Source organism: Phasianus colchicus, chromosome 2 (assembly GCF_987193195.1).
Source record: "Phasianus colchicus chromosome 2, bPhaCol1.hap1.1, whole genome shotgun sequence".
In the NCBI taxonomy this organism is placed as follows: domain Eukaryota; kingdom Metazoa; phylum Chordata; class Aves; order Galliformes; family Phasianidae; genus Phasianus; species Phasianus colchicus.
Genome location: NC_143437.1, coordinates 32229271 through 32255423, shown reverse-complemented (window position 1 = coordinate 32255423; position 26153 = coordinate 32229271). Strand labels below are relative to the sequence as shown.

Genomic DNA, 26153 nt, shown 5'->3' with positions numbered 1-26153 from the left:
TTGACTATGTGAGGAATAAAGACCATGGATATTGTGTGTGTCACTCTGAAAGTAATGCCCCCTATTCATTTCCATGGAAATTTCAACGGATTTTTAGCACACAGTAACATTATTTGATAGATCAGATTCTTAGCTGTAAAATACAGCCACCACCATGACCATCACTATAACCACCACCATGATGCTATGCATTATCACCAGCAATGAACACGAGACTGCATTCTGTGCTCCTAATGCATTGTGTTCATAAAAATCTGCATCAGTGGATGTGATCCACTGTTTCATAGCTGCCATGACAGCATCGTTGCTAGGAAAATGTTGCCATGCAGTCCATCCTTCATCAGCCTAAACAGATTGAAGTCAGGAGGTGCCAAAACTGAACTATAAAGTGCGGTAGAATATTCCAGCCAAGATTGATGGTGTACTCCATGATCTTCAAACTGGCATGGAGCTTGGTGTTACGTTGCAAGAGAAAGGTGGTATTTTTCTCTGACCTGACTGGAAGGTTTGACTTCAGCTTACTCAATATTATGATGTAGTGGTCAGAGTTGGTGGTTTGTTCAGGATCAAGGAAATCCAGAGAGATCAACCCTTCCCTATCCCACAAGGCAGCGCACATTGCTTTACCATCTGAGGGCTGCTTCTTTGATGGGGAATTCACATGTGGCCAGCCACTCCATAAAATGCTGTTTTGATTCTGGTTTGTAGTGGTGACACCAGGTTTCATCTCCAGTTATGATGTGATCCAGGAAACAGTCAAATTCAGCATTGTATTGGTGCGATAAGTCTTGACAAACTTGCATACGAAGTTCTTTCTGTTCATATGTGAGCATCTGTGGGATCCACTTTGTGCGAACTTTGCAGTATTCCAGTGTTGCTGCCATTATTTCTAACACACTGAAGCCAATATTAATCTCTGTACACAGTTCCCTGTTTGTAATCCATTAATTCACGTGAATGAGCTGATGGAGACTTGCTTCATTTTGGTGATGTGACAGCTGTGCATGTTCATAGAGCACGGCTTGTCTTTCATATTGCTGTCACCACTATTGAAACACACCATCCACCACTTCACTGTGCTCACATCCACATCTCCATGAATGTTCAGCAAACATCAATGAATGTCAGTGGGTACAGTTTTCTTGTTTTGTTTGTTTGTTTGCAAGGAGAAATTCAGAGACCCCCTTTTGCTTCATACAACTTCCATGTCAGACACCATTTTGTCAGACTGCCCCTCTGCTGCCATCTGTCAGATGGCAACGGAATGGAATGGAATGGAGCAACTTGTTTGGCCTTTTCATACTCTGATTTCTTGCGGTATTTATTCTGTTTGAGGGCTGGTTATGAATATATCTATATATGTGCAGTTGACCTTTTTATTTTTATGCTTTAAAAAAACTAAGTGTGTACATATTTCTGATTTAGATGCTGTTGTACTTTGGAAGCAGAAAGAGCAAGATGATTTTCAAATTTTCAGTAACCTGTTTATTTTTCTTATCAATTCTCAGAAACTTTCGTGAGGTTGGACAGCTGTCTCCTCAACCTTAAACTGTATAGATTCTAGAATATAAATAAAATTATGTATGTTTCTTTTTCTCTTTTGATGCTGTTTTTTTTGTTTTTTTACCAAATATTTTTCTAAGATATTGTTTTTTTCTTTTTCTATGCATGTGATTGATAGGTATAAAAAAATCAAATAATGGAAGTGAGTGCTTAAAACAGATATTGCAAGTGAAATCTGGAATGTAGCAAAGTCAATTTTGTGATATTTAAGTGCTTAACACTATTTTTCCTTATGCATGTATTCTTTGTGTTCAAGAAAGCCTATATCCATAGACTATAATATTTCAAACATTCCATGTTTTTGCATTAAATGTGAGAAATTGCCTCTGGAATAAGAACCAGAGTGCTTTAACTTCTATTACAATTGAATCTTCTGCTACCCTGCTTATTCGTGCTTCCTACATCTTAAGTGTCATATGTACTAGTTTCTTAGAAGACTTCATCCTGGGAGAAAAACTTCTGGTGTGGAATACCCACCATCTCCTTATTCATTGAAATGATCTAGAATTTTATTGAGTGTCATTTCTTGTGATTATTTCTCCAGATGTCAACTTGTTTGTATTTTTCTTAAGCTGTACTAAACAGAACTGTTCCAAATATTTCTGCTTTGTCACCAGTTTGGTACCTATACAGAACTATGTAAGTTTGCTACTCCTTGCAGTAAGGAATACATACTGCTTGATTAGTGACCTTACTACTACTGTACATTTTTGCAAGTCATTGAAGCATATCTGCTTTTTATTGATTGTAAGCAAATTAAGCGTCTTCATTTTTTATTTACTTCCAAAATGTTTTGGCATTCTTTTAAAGTATTGGCTCTGTAGTTGAGACCACCTCATTGCTGTTTACATACTTTCTTCATTTTGAAATTTCAGTTGATTCATAGCTAAATAGCTTGACCAGTAGTAGTGTTATTCATCCAGAATAATAGGTTCTTCTTTATAAAGAAATTGTTATTCCAATCAAGATGATATTGAATATTCTTTTTTCCCCTTTCCCTTTTATTTATTTTTTAAACAATGGTAATCCAGCCACTCAGCATATGCTGAGTACCTTGATGTATCTGTCAATAATAGGCACGTTACCATATCATTGTACAAGCTCTTCATTGCAGTAAATCTGACTCCAGGTATCAATCTACTCATTTCTCCATCTGCCTCCTGAAGTATTTTAAATATTGAAGCTCAAAAATTTTGACTTCATTAAAAGCAGCATGGTTGCTGGTAGCATGGATCATTTCCCCAGAGTTGCATACTTCCCCTCCTGGTGTGCAGCCCGCTGGGCTCATTTCCTTATCTTTAAGTATTGCTTGTAGAGTTTTGTTAAACAGCTAGTATTACCCACAATAGATCTGTATTGATCCTTGTTGGTGTCAAGCTGTTAATTTATATTTCAAAATATTTATATGCATTGAGAAGACATTTTAAATGAAATGGAGTAACAGGAGGACTTACTTGGAGAACCAAGCAAGACAGTTTCTAAGCCTAACAGAGAAGTACTTTGAGCTGGGAAGTTTGAAACTAAGTGCCATTTCTGCCTCAAACTAGATTGCTTTCAGATGCAAGAACATCTGATAAATCTTCATCGATTCTGGTAAAACCCTTTCCTTGGCAGACAGCAGACAGTTTAAGGCATGACTGCCATTCTGGTTTATGTTTGAGTAATCAATTTTTATTTTTTTTTCAGTATTGGAATAGAAAAAATGAAGAAGTTGAATATAGCATCCTTAATAGCTTTGCTGTTCAGATGGGATTATTATCTTACTTGATTATCTTGAGCGGCATAACCCATGTTTGTGGTTATTTGGTCCTTAAAATGAAATATCTTTGGCAAATCCATAGAAAATAGCATGTTGCAAAGATGTATGTTGAGATGTGCATATTTACTTAAAATTGTCTATGACTGTATTTTTTATTCTAAGTTTTCAAGCCTATGTTAGATGCAGATTGTTGCTGTTAAATCACAAGAAGATTAGCGTATTATATGGGCCAGACAGATTGTTCCATCATGTGGTATGTGAAATCCAGCGTCTCAGAATGCTAGAAAGCATTTACAAAACAGAATGGATTTCAAATAAAGTTCAGTTTTAGGTAAAAGTTCAGACTCTAGCTGCTTTTTTTTATTTGTAGCAGTTCATCCGTATACAGGATTGTGCATATTGTGTGTGTAAGGTAATCTCATTTTTTAATCTACTATAACTGTCCTTTTGATTCTTGAAAATCCTTTTGGGTATTTTGCATTCCGATATCGATCCCTGTCTGTCTGACTGCTTCAGCTGGGTAATCATTTTTCTTGTTTATCTCTAATCCTTTTAATATTTCCTTCCTGCCACTGTATAGCTGTACAGTGTGTCTATTGTTTGCAGTGTATTTCAGTGCAAGCAGTAAGAATGTACAGTAAAAGTGGCTGTATTTTAGCCTAGATTTCACAAAATCAGTTTACAGATAAAGAGACACAACTGGACAGCATGTGTCATCAAATCATGTGCACTGACACAGTTTGATCACTTTGCTTAGTCATACAGCGTTCATCATAATGAACCACGGTCTGGTTTGAGCTTCTTTAAAAAATGAAATTCTCAGATATGAAACTAGCCATTTCAAAACTGGTCTTATTCTTTATGTATCTTAGGGATGAACAGAAAAAAAATAAGCTTTATTCTCTCTATATCTAAATGCATATATATATACAGAGATGTGTATATATGAAATACCAGTTTTTCAAAGGGCACCTGTAGAACAGGTTAAGTGTCTCCATAGAAGCATTAGGACCTGAATCTCCTACTGCTTTCTTTAACCTTCTACTCCTATTAAAATACTCTGTCCTTGTTTCTATGGTGACTGAGGGTAGGCATCTGTGGTCACATGAATTTTTGACAATATGATAAAAATCACTCCTTCAGAAGGTTTCCAGAAAAGCACAGATCTGTTTCACTTCACCTGAAGAATGGGGAGAATAGCCTTCTGCCCTGGCAGTGGCTTTTCTTCTCACTTTCACCCACACTGCACTGTACCTTTCACTGTGCTAACCAATGCTTTCACTGCTCTGCTTTTCTCATTAACTAACTTGGCATATACTTCCTCTGCGTGTCAAAGTAGAGCATGCAAATGTAATGAAGGAAAAGAATTCGATACAGAGGTGAAATCTGTGAAAGCTATGTTTTTAGTTCTTCAGGAACCATTTTGATTTCCACACTTTGGTGCTGGCCAAGATGAGTCTGGGGGCTCATGTATGTAATATGTGTTTGTTCGGTGGGAGTTGTTTCAATTGCTGTGCTTAAGAAAACAAAAAAAAATTCCTGAGATCTAGGCTTCCTATATTCAGTGGCAGTATTAATAAAACACTGCTAACTAGTGGCCTGTCTAAATGCTCCATGTTGTATGTCTCTTTCAGGAAGGTAAAAAATTACCTTCTGCCTTAGAAAGCACTGATTTAAAATAAAAGCTTCAGTAACTTGCCATTATATTTGCACTTCCCCATGATAACTTCAGGGGAAATGACATTAAAAATATGTAAGCGCGTTTCAAATGAAGAAACTGCAAAAGGTGGTTTTCTGCTTCCACCTTTACAGCTGTTGCTTTCCAACTGACTCTTCGTAATTTTTAAGGTGAAAAACAAACAAATAAAAAGCCAGATCTTGATTTCTTCTTTCTATTCTATTTTTTGAAGGTTGCTCTCCTTGCTCTCATGCACTTTACAAATATGCTATGGTTTCACTGAGGGGTTATCTTGAACGTTACTGTGCCTTGCATTCTGAGATGCTGCTTCTGTGTTTTTCTGAAATGAAATTTGGATAGAAATGAAAATCATTGTTGAGAAATTCTGACATCTTGAATGTATGATCCCTCTTTTAATATTAAGGCACACAGCATGTCGTTTCTTTGATGGTTCAGTTATTATTGATGTTTGTAGATTTTCCTCTGTCATATACTTAGTAACAGCAGGTTCTTTTTGCAGGTGAATTGCTAAGTTACAGCAGGTAAACCTGAGTCTTCAGACCCACAGAAAGTGAAGTTTGTCTTGAAATATGAAATAATTTATACAAAAAAAAAAAGCATTGTCATTGCTAACTTTAGTGATTATTTTATTAAATGGTCATTAGGGCTGCCTTTTTAGGTGTTTGTTTGTTTGTTTGTTTGTTTCCAAGGATAGAATTCTTACTTTGAATTCATCAAAATGCCAGTTCTTCTGATTGTGTTCATTTTGTTAAAAACGTTATCTTTCCAGAGATATTTCCGAATTTCTTGAGAAGATTGGCTGCCTCTGAATAGATAGTTTGTGTAACTTTGAGCTTGATTGATCCAGACTCTATCTTTGTAGAGATTCTTTGTTGGCTCAGACTGGTGAGATTGCGGTGTTACAGAATGCTTCTAGCTCCGGTGGTGTTTGATGAAAGACTATAAAGAGAATGTATCCCACAGAGAGGGCTCATCAGCAAGCTGATATGTCTTTTCTTTGTGTAGAAATGCTATTTTCTTGAATGTAAAAGCAACATTCTCAGAGAACAGATTTTTTTTTCTTTTAATTGGGTTGTAGGTTATCTCTTCCGATATAATTTATGAGAAGTTTGACGGATGTATCCTTGACAAGTAACTAATTGCTCTCCTTTTTTATGCTTTCCTTTTTTTTTTTTTTTAAGGAGAGACTGAAATGTGATTATACTGTGTGTGCTTTTTCCATTAACTGTTCAATTCTGTGAAAAGCAAACAGCCTATAGAACTTCATTTCATTAAATCAATTTGTGAGTTCTACGAGCTCTTGCTAAAGCAGTCAACTTATTAAAGGAGACCTATCAGTAGCTTCAAGGGTGGAGGTTGAACAATGTTTTATAAGAATTTATTTTAATTAGTGTTAAAGTGTCTCAAGTATAAACTCTGAATTAGAAAGGAGACATCTGCTTTAAGTTTTCTTCCGAAATATAATTATGGTTATATGAAATAGATCTTGTGAGAGAGTCTACATTATCAATTAGAAAAATGTGATGCATGTCTATGCTGTTTTTTTTCATAGTCATGTATGTAATTGTCCCTTTTATTGAAAATCAGAACGTGTTAGGTTTTCAATTGACTACTTTGAATAATGAAATTCTCCTGTGCCTGAGCACAGAAAGGATGGGAAAATTTGTAACAATTATGTATGTTCTGTTTATTACAAAAGTAAGTTAAATCAGATGAGTAAGAAAACAAAGCCTTAAAACTGATACCTTGTTTGACTTTGAAGATGCCGGTCAGGAAGATCCTGACTTGTGTAATGGACAACTTCTCAGAGATGGACCAGTTCTTCACAGAGAAGGTTTCTGTTGTGGTCTGTTAAGAAGCCACTTTTCAGTAGTCCCTACTCTCTAGAAAAGGGATAATGTAGGAAAAAATATTTCTGGTGAAGTACTTCACAGTTGTTTTCTGTGAAATGACATTTTCAACTTTTTGAGGTAATTTCTTATATTTTCTTTTTTTTTTTTTTTCCTGCTCTGACAAACAGTTTCTTATATACTTCCTTTGTAAGAGCTGGAAGTGTTTGTTAGTAAAGGAGAATAATTTTTAAACAAGCAATTCCTCTTCTTTGATGAAATCTTAAGCATCCGTATGTAATGGGATTAAATTAGGAATCCTGTTAAAGCAGTGACATTTGTAGCTGTATTTTAATTTGTTCACAAAGTAGATGACAAATATTACTTTGACACCTCCTTAGATCAAGCAATGAAAAGTTAAGCTAGTAAGTTAATTAAGGACAATTAGTTTTAGAAATATATATCATATAGAAAACTTGATCCCGGTAAATAAAGATGCATATATTTGCAAGTTTGTGAGTTTCTGAGATAACAGAAAGAAAAACTTGAACCTTTTTTCAATGATTTCTTGAGAGTAATGCCTTCTATTAAAGCTTTTTATTAAAATGAGGATCCCTCAAAAGCTTTTTCTGAAATGCAGCAAAAAACAGCTCTGACCTTTTAATAATGCCATGAGTGCCAGGCTCAGACAATGCAACACAAGTGAGGTGCTAATTCATTACAAAGTTTTGACTAAAATATAGAAATGATGATGTGTGAACTGTGTGGCTCCACGTTTTAGGTAAGATTCTTTCCAGAAGTGTGAAGTAGAGATTCTACAAGAGAATAATTTAAATATTGCCAACTGCATATTGTTCTGGTTGCTTGCTCCTTCCCAGAAACAGAAAACACATTCAAAGGAATGACTGAATCATGCCCTGGTCTGCAGAAAGGGGCTCTTGTTACAGTAGATTTAAATGTGCCTGGAGTTAGAGAACCTCAGTGAAAGTTGTCTGCTGCGTGATACAGAATGGGTGATTCTACTTGATATTCCTTTTACTCAGTTTTGTTTGTGTACTGGAATGGTAATCTTTTACCACGCACATAAGTTGAGAATATGATTTGGAAGCAGGATATTTATGAGTAGCAGTAGGAAGGGATTTGGGGTGTGTTTTTTTTTTTTTGTTGCTGTTGTTTTTGTTGGGGGGGGGAGGGGGGAATGATGAACAAAAAGTAATAGTGACACGAGATTAAAAACAGAATCTTAAGTTAATTTCTAAGTTATGTGGTATTAAAACACAAACAGATATTTGAAAGATGGTTGGTCGTTTTTAATTCATTTTCTCTTAAAATGGTGCAAGTCATATTGAACAATAGCAGTTTGAAGAGTCCCATTGTATTCTGTTATAGTTATCTGCATTAAGAACAATAACAGGAAAAATACTTCTGAAGTTAATAACGTTTCATATATACTTAGTTCTTTTTTATTTTTTTACATTTTTCTCTTCTTTCCACTGCCAGCAGTACTTCTCACATGCCTAGTATTGAAATATCCTTTTCCTTTTCTTTTTTTTTTACATTTTTCCTAGATGATCTTAGCAACTCCAACAGTAGGCTTTGCATTGGTGCTCAGAATAAATGCATCTAGAGTTGTAATTCCCAGTCGTTTGACAAAACTTGCATTTTTCAATACTGTCTTAAGTTGATCAAATATGAAGAGTCTGGAGATATATAAATACAGATCAATACATATATATATATGTTTTTCATCTTAACTCTTTATATATACGTGTGTGTGTGTGTGTGTTTTCCATAGATACATACAAATTTAATATAAATTATATGTACATAAATTATGTTTATATATTTGAATCATATATATACATACTGTATTGAGGAATGGTTTTAAACTAAAACAGGGGAGATTTTGGTTAGATTTTAGGAAGAAATTCTTTACTCATAAGGCAGTGAAGCATAGGCACAGGCTGTTCAGAGAAGCTGTGGCTGCCCAATCCCTCTAGGCTGGGTTGGATGGGGCCCTGGGCAGCCTGATTTGGTTTCCCCCAAGGCAGGAGGTAGCGACTGGGTGGGCTTCAAGGTCCCTTCCAACTCAAATCATTCTGTGATTCTATGATTAGAAGTATTATATATACCTATGCAAATTTATGTATATGCACTTAACTAGAAGTTGTACCTAGAGGAGGCTACTTGCTAAGATAGATGGAAATAGTGTGGATTGTTTTTTTTTTGTTTGTTTGTTTGTTTTTAAGAAAAGAATTACAGCACTAACTAGTGTCACATTTAAGTTATTATTTTGTATTAATTGTCACTATCTCAACCTAAAAATGCTGTCTTTTTGAGTGTCTGGTATTCACTTATTATCTAACAGTAGTCAGGTGTGTTAAGCAAAGTGGGATCCTCTTGGATATGAGAGAGCTTTTTACTGTGAATTGCAGAGTAAATCAGTCACAGGAGTGATTTGTTTTTTCCTAGTGTAGCTTAGGAAATTGGAGGGCACAACACAATTTTTCTGTTGGAACTGAGATTTTGGTTTTGATTATGAAGAATCTTGACTTCAAGTTTTGGAAGACTGCTACCTAGTTTTCCAAGAACCTTGTGTCTTCATTGTTGGTTTGTCTGTATTGGTGTTGTCCAGTTTGTCACTATTTACAACCAATGTGTTGAATTTGTTCTTCAGTATCCCTTCTTTTATTGTTGTGTGTCAGCAGCCGGTGCCTCATTTTTTCTTAGTAGTCAAACTTTTTCTCTTCTGATTCTCAAGCCACTGAAGTCATAGGAACAACACTTTGAATATAAGCACTGAGAACATATACAGGGAAATTTTACTTTTTGAGACAGCTTTTTGAGTGTGTGGAATCTCACTTTAGATCACTAATACCAATTACTCATAATGTGCAGTCTTATGAGTACTAAAGGTGTAGATATGAGCACTGGGGCTGTGCGTTGTTTGATAAGTTGGTTCCTAATGTCATGGCCAAATGTGTAGTTTTGCTGTTGTTTCTGAGGAATGAGTTCAGCAATCACACAGATGGCATGAATTATATATATATTAGAATTATATTTTATAACATACTTGCCATCTTGCAAATACCAAGATATTCTTAAGCATATTCCATAATTTTTGCTCATCAATTTAGAAGCAGCAATTTTCTTTCTTTCTACTGTCTTGGGGGAGTGAGAATAAAGGGAACTTTATCTGAGCTCGTCTTTACAGCTTCAGAGTAGTGTTTACTGACATATATGGCATGCTGATTTTTCTCTCCTTTTCAGAAGAGAAACCTGATTGCTCCAAGGCTCGCTGTGAGGTCCAGTTTTCTCCTCGCTGTCCAGAAGATTCCATCTTGATTGAAGGTTATGCTCCTCCCGGGGAATGCTGTCCTCTCCCAAGCCGTTGTGTGTGTAATCCTGCAGGCTGCTTGAGGAAGGTTTGCCAGCCTGGCTATTTGAATATATTGGTTTCTAAGGCATCAGGAAAGCCAGGGGAATGCTGTGATCTCTATGAATGTAAACCAGGTAAAAATTGACACCTTTTTTTTTTTTTTTTTTTTTTTTCAATTTTCAGTTTAATCTATCTAACAAGTACTCCTATTTATATAATTGAATCTGATAAAACCTATGTAGTATCTGAATGATCTTCAAAATTTAGGTGATATTTGTGGCCCTTAACAATATAGAGCAAGAGGTCTGCAGAAGACCATAATCAAAGGCTTTGTAGCATTTGCAGCATCACCCATTTTCCATTGCATGGGAGCACAAACAACCCTTTCTTGTGATTTATTATTCTTGGTGAAGTGGAAGATATAATTCACTTTTCTTTTTGATCCAGACTTTGGTAAAGATGAGTAATAAAAATAAAGGAATGAAAGTAGGCATATAAAATAGTAACATCCAAAATTTCATATGTAAATAGGTTTGAGTATGCTAAGTTATGCATTTTCTCAAATATTCCTCAAAATGTTGTGCAGTCTTTGTCTCTGCTTGTGGTTTCCCTAATGTCCAGTGCAAATCTTCCTATGTAGAAATTTAAGTAAATTCTCTATCTTGAACAGGGAGAAAACAAAGTTTATAATAACACATATAATAGAACATTTTGTCAACCTCAACTGTCTTTCATCTAGGATTACCAAGTAGACATTTATTAAGGTATAGTTTCCTTGTACTTAGTGCTATGTTGTTCCTCTCTAAGTTTTCCTGAGTTTGTCCACATTTCCTTAAAATGTGACGTTCGAGGGCAGAGTACTATTTTGGATGAGTCTTTGTATTTAGTGTACAATTGTGAAATAATTACTTCTGGCATTTCATACAAAATGCGGATTAAGAGTGAACTCTTGAGATTTATTTAGTTTGTGAAATGCTGTGAACCAAGATCTTTCTGTAGGATTACTACAGAAACTACAATTGTTGGATTATGTGGTAATTCATTTATATTATGGGTTTATGTGGCTATATATTCTTTTTTTGAAGTGCTTTGCATTTCTTACTGGAGGGATATGCATTTAGGAGGGTAGAGGAGCAGAGGCTTTGAAGACAATCCAGAAGGAAACTAAGAGAATTTAAGGGAAGAATACTGCTTTGCATTGGTGGTTAGGTGGTTAGGTTGAGGGGCTAACAGAGAGCAGAGAGTCTGAGACCTTAGTTATCAAAGAAAATATTTTCATTATCTCGCAGAGTTGAGTAATTTATATGGTGTATGGTAAGAGCCTAGAAAAGGCAACAATCCCTGAAGGATCAAGAAGTGAAAGAGAATAGTAGTAGGAGTCTGCATTGGCTTGGGTATATGGAAAAGTGGAGCTGGGGGGATAGGGAAGGAGGCCAGCAGGTTTGAAGACAACAGGAACTGAATGAAGTGTTGGTGAGGGACTAAGTGAAGTGAGCACTCTTTGGTGTCCAGGCAAAAATGGTTAATGAAAGATGAAATGATTAAGGTACTTGCTCACAGTGCCTTGGTTTTAGGAAAAAAAGGAGTACTGTTACAGGTGGGTTTCTTAGTCACTGTGTAGCCCAATTTTTGTCAAGTTAGACTTCAGCAGCTGTACTAGTTGCATTTTTTCTTTGTGTGTGTTTTTGTTTTGCCTTTTTTTCTTTTCTTTTTTTTTTTTTTTTAACCTTGATGTAGATGTTTATTCTGTTGGCTGTTTGGAGTAGTGGGAAGACTGTGGGAAAAAAAAGCAAGTCAACACAAGACCAAAAAACAAAGGAAGGAGTAGGTTAATGTTGGCAAGAGTTAGTAGACTCCAAATTCCTTACCACAGAAGACTTTTTGAGTTTGTTTTTTTTTTAGTGGCAAATCTTTGCAAATCTGAAGCATTGCTCAGTTTTCAGAGGAGCCTTGTTTTCAAGGCGCTTTCACAAACAACATAATTTGTTCTTGGTATGTGAAGAAAATCTGAATATGAAATCTTTTTTTAATATTTCCTCATTTTTTATTTTTTTCAAATTTGCAAGTCAGAAAAAATGACATGGTTTATGTTATCTAAACTTTTGTGTCATGTTAATCACTGTGGTTTCAAGTAAGATTTCATTTGTTTCTTTTTTATATGTGAAAATAAGCACTGGAACATCTTGTTTATTAAAGTTTTGTATTCATAGTCATAGAATTCTAGAATAATTTTTGGAGGAGACCACTAGAGGTCATTTTGTCTGTTCCATCTTTTCCTATACTGTTTTGTACCATTTATTCTCCGTGTGTATATATGTACTACCAAACGTGTAGTAACACATGTGGTTAACTGTTCATGCAGCGTTTCTTATGGAACTGATATTATCCATTCTGTTGAATAGCGTTAGCATGTCTATGAAGTTTACATGTGGAAAGGAGAAAATTTCTGCATATTTTACTACAGACTTAAAATTGAAGTTTCGTAACTTCTGCTATCAGGGTGCTTGCTCTTCCTTCACTATTGTGTCTCAGTAACCAGCCTCTTTAGAGGTTCTCAACCAGTGAGGAGGTTCTGGTGGAAAGAGCGTGCCAGAAGCTAGAGGTGTGCTTCCTATGGTAACAGTGCTGTTTTATGTCAATCTAAAGCATTTATGGAATTAAAGCATGAACTGTGTTTGTTTCTATTCCTTAAATAATACAACATTGCTTTTCAGTTTACAGTGACATTTGAATTTGGAATCTTCTGCTGAGAATTACACATGTAAATATACTATGGTAATTGAGTTACTGAAAGGAAAATAGGAAGTGGTTGCCTTAAGATTAAATGCTTGTATAAAAATGAAAATTTTCGTTTCAAAATGTGCCAATTTTTCTTCAATACAATGATCACAGTGATCAGAGGCATTAATATATGATTAAAATGAAGTTAGTATCTCAGTAGTACCAGTCTACTAACTTCCAGATTAACTTGACAGATATTCTTACCAAGTGTTGCACCGAGCATTTCATAACAGTTATGTTACCTATTGCCTGCAAGTCTTTTTTGTTTTGATGTTCTTCCTATGCTCATTTCTGAGATGACACGCTGATCTGGTGTCATAAGCAACCTACTTTCCCTAACCCCACACTGCCCTCCCCTGACACAGCTCCATGCCGTTCCCTCGGGCCCTGTCGCTGTCACACAGAGCAGAGCTCAGCGCTGCCCCTCCGCTCCCTGTGAGGAGCTGCAGCCGCCATCAGGCCTCCCCTCAGCTCCTCTGCTCTGGGCTAAACAAATCAAGGTTTTGAAGAAACCAATGATTACTTATCATCTCTAGCATCAATTCATGGCATGGGAATTACTCCAACTGAAATGACCTTTTTTTTTTTTTTTTTTTCCTGGTACCTAATCTTCATTTAAAACACTTGGAATTATAAATCAGATGTTACCATTTGGCATTTTTCTGCAGAGAATTTAACTTTCTGAGTAGTTCAAGCCTGATGGAAAGTCTGAGATCGCAGTAAATTTTAATAAGTAGTTCTAGATGATGCATAGGGATCTAAGTTGTGCTCCACCCTGGTACAGCTTCAGCATTGAAAATTATGCCTGGAATTTTTACAGGCTTGCACGAAGGAGAGGTCAGAAAAATCAAGTTTTATAGATAGTAGGAAGTATAGTTATATAACTTCATTCTTTATTGTGTTCAAAAATAGTATATGGTTGTTCCTTGATTGGGTTTTTTTAGATGCTTTCTTAGAAGGTGATTTTGAAAGGACTTAAAAGACGAGTTTGGAAAAAGACTTATGAAAATCAATTGGAAAAGTCTCAGATACTTTTCTAACAGAGAAATGACTGATAATGGCAATGATGGTAAGGAAGAAAGCAATTAGAACTACTCAGTAAAAATAAGTAAAAGCAGCAGGGCTATATTAGGAAGTATATGTGACAGTGAAGTTAATGAAGTCACTAAGTCAGTGAGAGAACTGCTCTAGAAGTCTGGGAATGTTATCTTTTCTGTTGTGTTTATCATGTTCTAAGGTGTGAAGAAGTGTAAAAAGGATGATGGATTGTCAAAGAAAGACAAAAACAAATTAAATTATAAACATAATACATGAGCGTATTTCAGGATCCTGATTTTTTTCAGGAAAAGTCTAGGGGATGAAGGAGGTGTGTGGCTTTTGTGGTTTTTGTTTTTCCTTCTTCTTTTGAAGTGAAAATGTAATTAACTTTACCAAATGTAGTTAGGTTGTATTATGTTATTAATGAGGGAGGAGTTTAAGTGCATCTTGATCTGAAAGTGAAGGGTGTTGTGTGATGCTTCTTGGCTGTTGAAGATGTTGGCTTTGTACTCTTAGAAAAGAACTTCAGGAAACCTTTACTTCTGGGAAAACCAAACAAAAAAACTATCAAAAAACACAAAACCTTCCCTATGCTGAGCCAGTGTTGCACTGGGTGCAAATACTGCCTTGTTTTTCGGCCTTTAGACGTGCAGGCAGCTATTGGTATTTCATCTCTGTACTATGTATGCCATTCTTAGAGAAGCTAGTGCAGTATGTAAAGGTGGAACTTCAAATAATTGTGTTAATATATTTTACTAGGAAGTTATTTTCTCCTAGTATTTATGGTTTTATGATTGGAGAACCCAGGTTTTGTAGTTTACAGAGGTGGTTGCACAGTGCTAGAGGTGAGGCATGGTTTACAATCTTGATAGGGTTTCTGCTACGTTCTTTACATTTTTATAGGAAAAAAAAAAGAAGTAACTAATAAGAGTTACAAATTCAATGCATGAATTGAAGATTCATAAACATTGAGTGCAACTTCAGTAATAGGAAATTTCAACATGTTTGAGTTCTTACGGTGATGTATTAGTCAAACTAGATGTCTAAAGCTTAATGTTTCTAGTAAAGAAAAAATAATTTTATTTAAACAGGATTTATCATTCTATTAGCTTTCTAACCCTAAACTTGTTCATGAAATGTACACTTTAGATAGTTGCTGGAGCCAATGTAAGACCTGAAAACAAAACTAGTATTTCAATGGTAAATGGTTACTGTCTCATTTGTTAGAATGATAATGCAGCTAAGCTGGGAAAAACTTTTTAAGTAATAAAGAATATGATTATAGATTGTTCTGTTACCTTACATTATTGTCAGCATGCTGGAAAGTTAAGCTAAATGCTTTTTGAATTTTGAGAAACCAATTTAAATCTGAAATTAGCAGGAACATTTTTTTTTTTCCTGCTTCCAATCTTTTACCTCTCTTCAACTCTGTCATTTGAGGAAAGACTGACAGAGCTGGGAATGCTTAGCCTGCAGAGGAGAGAACTCAGTGGAAGTCACACTGATGCATGGGAATAGTCCTGAGCAGCCTGGTCTAGGTGACCATGTTAGAGCAGGGTGGTTAAACCAGCTGAACTTCAGAGGTTCTTTCCATCCTCAACAATTCCATGATTAGCTTAATAATGTAATAACAGATATCTTCAATATGGAGAGAATGCTCAGATGGCATATGAGTGTGGATTCTAAAATTCTGAGAGTGATGGATAAGTTCACTGTAGATCCATTGTTCACCAAATCCTACTAATCCTAACAAGAATTAGAGAGAATTCTGGTACTAGCAAGGTCTGTGTGAAAGAATAGTGAATTGTGGGATCTTGCTACCACAGGAGATTACAGAGCAACTATTTTCAGAAAAAAAGAGTTAGACAAGTTGATGCACAACAGGTACATAGTTGTGTATGAGAGTTTGAGGAGTACATCCAAATGATTTTGGAGGCTGGTGGAAGAGGAAGGAGTGCCATAAATGGTGTCCCTAACATCTCTCTTTGCCACCATTGGAGATAACTGGTTAGACAGACCAGTACTTTGACATAGCATGGTATTTTTCTTTATTCTGAGGAATTCTTCATCTTGTCGATGTAGATGGATCTAATAATCTGCATTTCTGTTTCACTGTATATAAATAACTAAACAACAACATAAGCCTTAAAAATGAAGTGTGCATGTGCAGACACAAATCCAGTGTATCTTTTTTATTTATCTATTTCCTATAAAAAAAAGGAGTTTCACTCTTTAAAAAGGTTTTAACCGGGAAAGAAATGAAACAATATTATTTTTAATTGTTTCTAAAACTGTGGGAAAAAAGACACTCTTAATAATCAAGTATATTTCTAGTAATGAATGTTATTCACTAATTTAATGACTACTTGATTTTGCTTGTACAACTTTTATAATTTTCTTACTAAGTGACATTATTTGATAACTGAGTCCCTAATTTTAAACAGTGAATATTAAAGAGGATGGAAACCTTTTTTCCAATGTTACCCACCAAGCATGCAGTCGATAGATACATTTTCTGATGTAAATTTGAAGACTGATGCATAACTGATTGCCTAAAGTGAATTAATTTACCAAAAACTTTTAAAGCATGAGTAAAAGGAATCTTCTCCCCTTCCTCCATAGTGTTCAGTGTGGACTGCAGCACAGTGGAATGCCCTCCTGTTCAGCAAGTGGTTTGCCCACTGGATAGCTATGAAACTCAAGTCAGGCTGACGGCTGATGGCTGCTGTACCCTGCCTACAAGGTTTGTGTCTGGATGGTTGAATTTTCTTTTTTTTCATTTATTTTTTAATTTTGCAATTCATGTAATATAGATGCAAGATAACAATGCATACCTCAGAGGCAATAGAAAGTAATACAGGACAGAATATTTATGCAGTAGGTTAAAAGATTGTCAAACTGATAGAAATATTAAATCCATCTTTTTCAAGCAGAAGATTCTTCTCGGTGTGAATGCATCAAATTTTACTAAATTTCTTTGATTAAATGAGTTTCCAGTGTATTCAATTTGTTTTACAAAATAAATCACTTTGAGAAATGTCTTTAAAGTTATGGCAACTCTGACAGAGAAAATCTTACCTAGTTAAAGAAAATAAGGTATTTTTTCTGTGTAGTATCCACTGTAATATGCTGAAAGATGATGACTGTCTGGAACCATATGGAAAAAGAAGTTTCAGATACTCATTTCATTTTATTTCAGTCTGTTAAGTAAGTGTAATTTACTACATTTCAGGAAAATAAGACAATTTTGAGTTACATTCTTTTTTTCAAAGTTCTGCGCCACTGTTTCAACTTTTTGCAACAGACTTCCTCAAACCTGATTGAGTATTATGCCCAAAAAATATGTATTCAAGCAAAAGGTACCTTTACTGAAAATATTTTACACAATACAGAAATTATTTCTTGTAGATATGAAGCTAGCAGGATTTTTTTGTATGAAGGTCTTTTCACACTGTAGTGATCTGCCACATACCCAGCCACTTGTGAAAGTGAAGTAGTGATAAACTTGTGAGTTCAAAAAGAAGCAAATAGCAAGGGCTGTATAATCATAGAATCACAGAACAGCCTGGGTATAAAAGGACCACAGCGATCATCTAGTTTCAACCCCCCTGTTATGTGCAGGATCACCAACCACCAGACCAGGCTGCCCAGAGCCACATCCAGCCTGGCCTTGAATGCCTCCAGGGATGGGGCATCCACAACCTCCTTGGGCAACCTGTTCCAGTGTGTCACCACCTTCTGTGTGAAAAACTTCCCCTAATATCTAACATAAACCTTCCCTGTCTCAGTTTAAAACCATTCTCCCTTGTCCTATCACTATCTACTCATGTAAACAGCCATTCCTCCTCCTGGTTATATGCTCCCTTCAAGTATTCGAAGGCCACAATGAGGTCTCCCTGGAGCCGTCTCTTCTCCAAGCTAAACAAACCCAGCTCCCTCAACATTTCCTCATAAAAGAAGTGCTCCAGCCCTCTGATCATCTTAGTGGCCCTCCTCTGGACCCGCTCCAAGAGTTCCACGTCCTTCTTGTGCTGAGGGTCCCAGGCGTGGTTGCAGTACTTCAGATGGGGACTCACAAGAGAGATCTTTACCACTGGGTACCCTTTGGGTACGTGTTTAATATAGGAATTGGAATAATTGGAAACTGTTTTTACATTAAATATGAGGACAGTGATAAATTTTTACTTTCAAATTTGTTTCAACTTCGTTGACTAAATACTCTAGATAGGCCAATTAGGTTTCATTTCAAAAAAAAATGAAATTGAGTTTTATATTTCTGCAATGTGCCGTACTGGTAAAAGTTTTTTATTGTTGTTGGGTTTTTTGTTGGGGTTTTTTTTGTGTGTGGGGAATGAAAAATAATCCACTTTCATTTTTTTATGTAGTAATTTAAGCATTCCTTCTGTTAGCAAACACAGAATACTGAAAAAGTCAAACTTCATTTGCTTCAGAAAAATGACCATTTAAAAATATTTTCTATTTCTAGGACACACATGAGAACCGATCTTATATAAAACATCTTAAGCAAACAATTCTTTCTTTGAAATAATCTTTTTTTCCTTCTTTGATAATATTTAAAAATATAGCCAGTTGGTTTGCTATGTGTAAAATGTAACTGGTGTCTGAAATGTACTTGCCATGTGTGCATGGTAACTAAGTGACCAAAAGAGTATTCCCATCTCCTGCTTACAAAGACCCCAAGCAGGCTCAGATTGTGTGAATTCCTAGATAATTCTGAATCACACTGAAACCACTTGAAAATCTGATTGGTATGCATTTTTGGGATTGGAGTTTAACAGGCTCAGGGCTGTAATAGATGTGTTCTGAGCTCCTGGAGTCTTATGATCGGATCAGAATTTCTAAGCATGTTTTTGTGTCAATATTTGTATAAAGCTGCAGAAAAACATACTTGGAATAACTTATCTGGATCTTCAGGCAGGTTGAAACGTTTGCAAGAGTCTTGTACTTCTCCATTGATTCTAATTTTGTGGCTCAGACTATGTTCCTTTATACAGTTGTAACACAGCTTAATATATTTTTGGATTGTGTTAATTTCAATTTTTTTTAATTAAATAAACCAATTTACTCACTTTTTAGCAGAGGAAGTGGGGAGGGAAGGACAGCCAAATCTGACAGTGCTAAGACCATCTCAGATGCATTACATATTGCATGCCTGATGGCAATTAATTATTTAGAATCACTATGGCACCATCCTCCTTAAGAAGCACAGCAGTGATCATACATGTACTGGATATAACGGTATTATTTGAAGTGGGGGGAATAAAGGAACATGGGAGACATGGGAATAACCAAAAAGAAATATTAGATAAAGGTTAGAAGAGAAGCATGGGTATGAAAAATGAAAGGGCAGAAGGGAAAACTATGTTCATCTACTTTGAGCATGAAAATCAAACCATATGAAGTTAGACTAGAAACTGGTAGGATGTGAGGAAACATTGGAACTTTATATTTGAAGCTCAGATCTTAATGTCCCATGAGGCTTTCATATCAAAACTATACAAGACAAACAGAGTGGAGGTTTAAGGATGAGTGACTCTATACTTGGAAAGGAGAACAGTTTTCTTTATTGTAAGAATTCCTTAATAAACATGTTGAAATATTAACAACACATCGACTGTGATTCAGTTTAGAACTGCCTAAATCTATGTCATTATTCTTTGTCATCTTTAAACTCAGAAGTAGCATTGTATGCTTTTCTGTGCATTTGATAATAACTTTAAAGCAGAGTGTGGTTCATTAATGTGTTTTTTTAGTCTTCATTAAACTATTTTTATTACAATTATTGACTATTTCAAGAAATAAAAATTCTCATTTTCTGCTACTAAAATACTGGCTTAACAACTGTAGAAGTGGAAAGCAGTGAGTATCGTGGTAAGGAACAAATGGCTGCATGCCATTTACTTGGTTAACAGCTCACAACTTTACTTACAGCAGAAGCAGATAGGTGTATGCTTGTCCTTGACTCATTTTTAATATGCAATATTGTTGTATCCCCTTTCCCAAACAACTTGAAGATAAATATTTCCTGCACTCTTCCTTTTTCAGATTTTGGGCATGAAATCAGTCACAACAAGTCACTGTCACAGTCCTTTATCTCCTTAGATGAACTCTTAAAACATCCACGGCTTGAATATCTTGCTGATTGCATGGCTTACTTTACTTCCCTTTGAGAAGAGAGAAGCCATCCAATAGTATAAATTCGTTAAGTCCCACTAAGAAGATTGCTTGACCTACTTATTTTAAACGTTCACACCAGAAACCCAAATATTTTCTAAATTAGAAAAGACTTCAGAAATAATTGGTATGTTTGTCCAACAAAATCTCAAGTAGTGTGCCTTGTGTCTGAGTTTTAGCTTTAAAATGCTGTTTCAAGGTTTTGGTAGGAGAACAAAGGAAAGAACAAATGTAAATGAAACACAAGAGGAGCAAATTACGGACAAACTTTAAGAGTGAGCTATTAAATTAATGAAACAGGAATACAAGTCATAAAGATTAATTAGTTCATATTTCAGATAAAAGTGAAGAATGGCTTTTGACAGATACCATTACTTTCTTGCAAAATTGGAGTCTGAAAGGCTTCAGCTTGAGGGATGGGTGAATCAAGATTTTTTTTATTCAGACCAATTCACCATCACTTAGTTACAGATGGTTGCATGGCATTGCAAATGCAAAACTTTCAATTGGATAGAGTGGTGTGGAGGAGTAGCACTATAGGCTTATTGTTTAGAAGTAAACCTCTGAAAGAGTTTCTTCAATGAATTAGTCATAGATTTTTTTTTCCTGTTTGAATAGCCTTTGCCCTGTTGGTTTTACTTTATATGCAGTTGCAATGTCTCAATCTGTGGCTGCTCTGAATGGCAATTCCAGAGATTGTTCTGCAGTATCATGAAAAATGATGAAGTTTATTTGACAAGCAAAAATGTTAGTTCTCTGGGTAATATGCTAAAATGTTGGTTTTACGTTGTAGTGACCTACTCAGCTCTTTCAGGGGATGTTTTACATGTGTGTTTTGTTGTTCTCCTGCATTAAGACATAATTAGAAAACAAGCGAAAAAAAAAACACCAGCAGTATACCTTAGGAGAGTATGCAACCTGAAATATTTCTTATAATGACTCTAAAATGTATGCTTTGAAAACAAGAATATTCTTTATTTAATACAATTTGTCAACAGATGATGAAATTGTTTGAAAGAGATTATTTATTTGTTTATTTATTTATTTATTTATTTACATTTTCTTAGTAAGAAGTAGCAATAAAATGGTCTGAGTTAATACTCAAACTACATATTGATAAAAAGCATTGGAGTCTGTAATTAGACTAAAAATCATAGAAGGAATATCTGCATTTTATGTTGAACATTAACGTCTGAACATTGAATACTTGATAAATGATGCATCTCAAAGCAAATTTTCTGTATTTTTTGTTGTATTATTTGGATCACACTTGAAATTTTTTTTTTCTGAAGTATTTTGATCACAAGTTTAGATATTAAAACATGTTGATTTAAAATGGAATGCAATTTTTACTGCAGATATCAGATGACATATTTCAAACTTATCTTGATAGAGATGGAAACTGCATTTTATTCAGATTCTCAAGTACCTAAAGTTTAGGAAAAAAAGTGATTGCAGCTAACTATTTATTTACTCAAGATTAATGTTAAGCAATATACAGATAGAAGTTGAATACAACTTAAAACAGTACATAATCAGATTATAATATCTAAAGTAAAATTGCTTTTAAAGGCATACAGAGTAGCAAAGAGAATAAGATTACAAAGTCACATTCAACTTTGATTTATTAAAGTAAGGAAACAGTCACTTGTATCTGTCTTATATTAACATTTTTAAAAAAATTAATATGCCATACTTATAGCAATTCTGATGACAACATTAAGGAACAGTAGCAAATATCACAGTCTCTGAGTTTTGTATGCCATCAAGGGCTATTTGCCTTTGATTCTCAAGGAAGAAATTAACTAATTTATTATTTGTAGCCTTTTATTTCTAATAGAACTCGACTATCTTTGGCAGAACATAGGTACCACTGGAGAAATTTATCATTAGCACTTCTGTTTTTCTTTTTTAGAAAGCTTGTAGATATCAGTCAAGTCAACTATGCTGTCCTTTCTTTTTAGTGAAATGAGATGGGATTTGTGGCAGCTGTTTCTACAAAGAGCATGTCATTTAGATTTAAATTTATGATTTTGTTATCTTTCTAGATTACTTTGCCCAATAAGCAATTGCTTTTAAGGTGCTTTATCCCCTTTTGTGACACCGAGCCCTGCTGTCATAGTGTCATCTATGGTGTCTGCAACGGTCCCTGCATTAGACCTATCAGCTGATGGTATTTATTCTGTTTCTTGTTACACTGATGTCTCAGGAATCTTAGAGGCAGCTAGAAATAAACCAGCACAGTCTTTTTCTTATTTTATGGTAGCATACGAGTCTAACTAGGAATTATGTAGTTGTAAGTTTTCTTTTGAGCTATTACTTGTATTTGGTTTATATTTTAGGGTATCAAATATGGTTGGTTCAACAGTGTTTTTCTTTTGATAGCAACTGAAGAGTCCCCAGTCATCTGTGCATCTATCTCATTCAGCATGAGGTGTTACTTCAGACAGATCTTTTCAGTCTTTTTCCTGATCATAATGTGATTCTTTCATGTTTGTATATATTCTTTTCTTAGGTCTTCCTACCTTTGGAAGATCTTAATTTTATGATATATATATATTTGGGTGTTCAGTACAGGATTCAAAAACTTTTTAGAGAACATTGAGGAGTTCTCAAGAGATGTAACATTTTATCTCACTCTTCCCCCAGAACCAGTCATCTCTCTTAGCAGTTTTTGTTGATGCAGAGTTTTCTCTTGTATTTGTTTTGGAATTTTTAGATCCTTCTCCCCCACCCTTCAAGAAATATTGTCCAAAAAAAAAATGGTTATGGTTCCCAGTTTTTGTAAAGGAAAGTTCAGCTGGAACTGGTAAGGCAAAAAAGAAATCCAAGTATATATATTTTCTTGAGATTTCTATTCAGGATTTGACTTCTGGAAACCTTTGTATCTGGACTTGAGGTCTCAAAAATCCATGTTAAGGAGCTGCAGAACCTTTGCCATGCCTAAACAGAACACCATGATTTTCATAATGTGTGCAAACAGATGTTTAGGCATTTTGATGTGTTTTAGTCTTTCAATGGCAAATATCTTTCCTAGGAAAACCATTTTTCCTCATTCAGGTCTGTTAAATGAGGAGGTGTTATTCAGTTCAGAATGCTGACTGCGCTGTACTGAAAATCCATGAAGAACAAGAATTAAAGCAGGACATGTGATCTTTATAGATGACCAATTTTTCACGTTCATTTTGGCCTCTCAGGAGATGTAGTGAATTGCTAATCCAAAGTCGGAGCAAACTCCTCCTTCCCTTACTGTAGCTGCCTCAGCAATTCCTAGATGTTCTCAGTGTGATGGTTATGGTAGCCCTGGCATCCAGCCTCACGATGTGGGTTGTTTTGGAAAGTAGCCATATTTTCCTGAAGTCCGTAAATGAGATAAAGATGATAAATACTTTTTTTAAACTTATCAATAAAACTTAAACAGAAGCTCTTGAGACAATGGAGGGGGGAAAAAAATTGTTTAGGGATCTTGATGGCTAGCTTCTAAGTCAAAAATTTCCAAACATTTTCATAAGAACTATAAGATGAGTCTTCTGCAGAGGAAGCTATAAGACACTGTAAATATAGTGTTCATTGCTTGCCTCTTAGAAAATCAGCATTTTGCACCTGTCTTGGATACATTATAAATGCACATTCCACACTCCTTTCAATCAACTCCAAGAAAGCACTGAATTGCTAAACTTTTCAAAAATAAATTACCTAAAGGGAGAAGGATATTTATCTTAAGGGAAGAACTAATTAAAAAAAAAAAAAAACAACAGCATTTTCACAGGAGAAAGAAGTGCTGATGAGAGTTATACTAGCATCTTCTTTTTTTTCTACGGAAAAGTATATCAACTACTTCATCTGACCATTTGCTCTCTTAGTGGTATATTTACATCTTCATTATTAATCTTGAGAAGAAATTTTAACCCAGATAGATAAAACTAAGAGTTGCTTTAATTTGCTTTCAGATGCTACACTGTTGGTTAGTGCCTGGAAGCAGAATGAGACTATGATGTCTATAGAATTTAGTTTTGTTTTGTATTCTTGACGAAGCAAGGTGGTCTTTCATCTCTGTCAACTTCCAATAAACAAGCTGGCAGACAGTCTTTTTCTGCTACAAATATTACTTTTAAATGGTCAGTCTAAGGAATAGCATACACCTTAATCAAGCTGAATACTGCTCCTCCTTCTAACCACTTTCCACTCTCTCCATTGCATCTACTTACTCAGCTAATTAATTTATCTGTTAATTGAATATGTGACTTCATTCAGAACAGTTGCTGACATGAACAGGAAAATTTGTATTTATAACACAAAAATCAATGGCTTTGACAGTTGTCCATAAATTCACAACTATTCCCAGGGAGATCCATATTCATAATAAAGTAATAGAAAAATCACTAGGCTGTTTGCTGTTTAGAAGGTATGTATACAGGAGAACTTCCCAGCAGTTTGCCAACAATCGTCAGAGCATATTGCATCACTGTTACTTAGGTTATATCAAAAGAATTTAAAGATCTGTCTTCTCGGGTAAATAACAGGGAATGTTGTGTGAGACTTCAGCAGACACAAATTACTGTTGTAAACATTAAGTTCCTAAGCAGGTAAACTGAGTAAAATTGTAAAAAGGGTTTGAATGCTTTTAAAATGATTTGCCTACTACTCTCTGAAATTTCAGTGGTGGATTTTCAAGAAACTTATTTCTAAAAAAGGTTTCTCTGTTGTTGTTGTTGTTGTTGTTGTTAAATACATTATTCCCACTGCATGGAAAAGATGTGATTAATTGAATTGAGTTGTTTGGTTTCAGAATTGCTGGGGTCCTGGAGTAATCTTCTGGCTTCATTTTTAAATTTAGTTCATAATGGAATAAATTCAGAAGCTTAATTATCATCCATATATTTGGGAAGGTCATATTTGCTCCTTTTGGACAGAAGTGAATTTACTACAGAGAATGGCAGCAGGCATGATCACAGTATGGAACAGCTTCCAAAAGGGTTTACTAGTCAATGTACGCTTAATCTTGTAGAGAATTATGTTCTGGGATATGCAAACAGTATTTAATACTGAGAAGGGCATGGAGAAGCTAAATATGTAATTATTAGTTTTTCTCTCAAAGAAAAAATAGGAGATCTCAAAAGCTTAAAAAAAAAAGTGTCTGTTTTGTTTTGTCTGCTTATCTGTAGTCTCTGATGGCTTTATTTTAGGCATGGCTGTTCTTTCCTATATATTGAATAGAATCATAGAATCATTTGATTTGGAAGGGACCGTTAAAAGGTTATCTAGTTCAACTCCTATGCAATGAACAGAGACACCTACAGCTACAGCAGGGTGCTCAGAGCACTGGCCAGCCTGACCTTGAGTGTCTCCAGGGATAGGGCATCCATAAACCACTATCTGCTTGAACATGGGAAAGAAATATAAATAATAAACTTACTTGTCAAGGTCCTGATGTTTGAGAGTATAGACTGTCTCTGTAGATATTGTAACTGGCATCTCGGCGTACTTTGGGATGTGCTCTGCAGGCGCAGTTCCAGCTCCTCATGGGTGTTTTCAGAATGTACCCAGATGTGGATTTCATGCTATGTTGATGAAGAATTGCTTAATGATGCCCTGGAAAAAATGTTGTAGTGACTCTTGCCACTCCTTTTTCTGAACTTTTTATCTTTAGTTAGTTCAACAAACCAGTGAGCTCAAATACTTTGAGACAGAAGTTTTTGCTAGATGAGTCTTTGGTCTGACCTGTTACAGGTGTTCAGTTGTATGTTGGTTTGAAAAAGAACTGAGAGACTTTTAAATATTTGTTCTTTTATGACTTACATATTAGAATGATTTTTCATTGTTATTCTGCTAAGCCCCATAGAGCAAAGAGGAGAAATCATCTTAGGACAGCAGTGTGCTTAGGAATGCGTAACATTGAGGTTTTGGCTT

At 35.2% G+C, this 26153-nt stretch overlaps 1 protein-coding gene across 2 annotated transcripts in view; it reads left to right on the top strand.

Annotated features, from left to right (window-relative positions):
- The window catches only part of CRIM1 (cysteine rich transmembrane BMP regulator 1), a 165870-nt gene that overhangs the window by 71459 nt on the left and 68258 nt on the right, over nucleotides 1-26153 (top strand). Inside the window, exons 1-3 of one of the 2 annotated variants that reach the window (XM_090135290.1) lie at nucleotides 136-476; nucleotides 10121-10363; nucleotides 16671-16791. In XM_090135290.1, coding sequence (XP_089991416.1) covers nucleotides 446-476; nucleotides 10121-10363; nucleotides 16671-16791 — 395 coding nt within the window. In that variant the 5' untranslated portion in view covers nucleotides 136-445. Of the gene's footprint in view, nucleotides 1-135; nucleotides 477-10120; nucleotides 10364-16670; nucleotides 16792-26153 lie in introns of those variants that run through there. The other variant, XM_031593142.2, reaches the window with a different exon arrangement.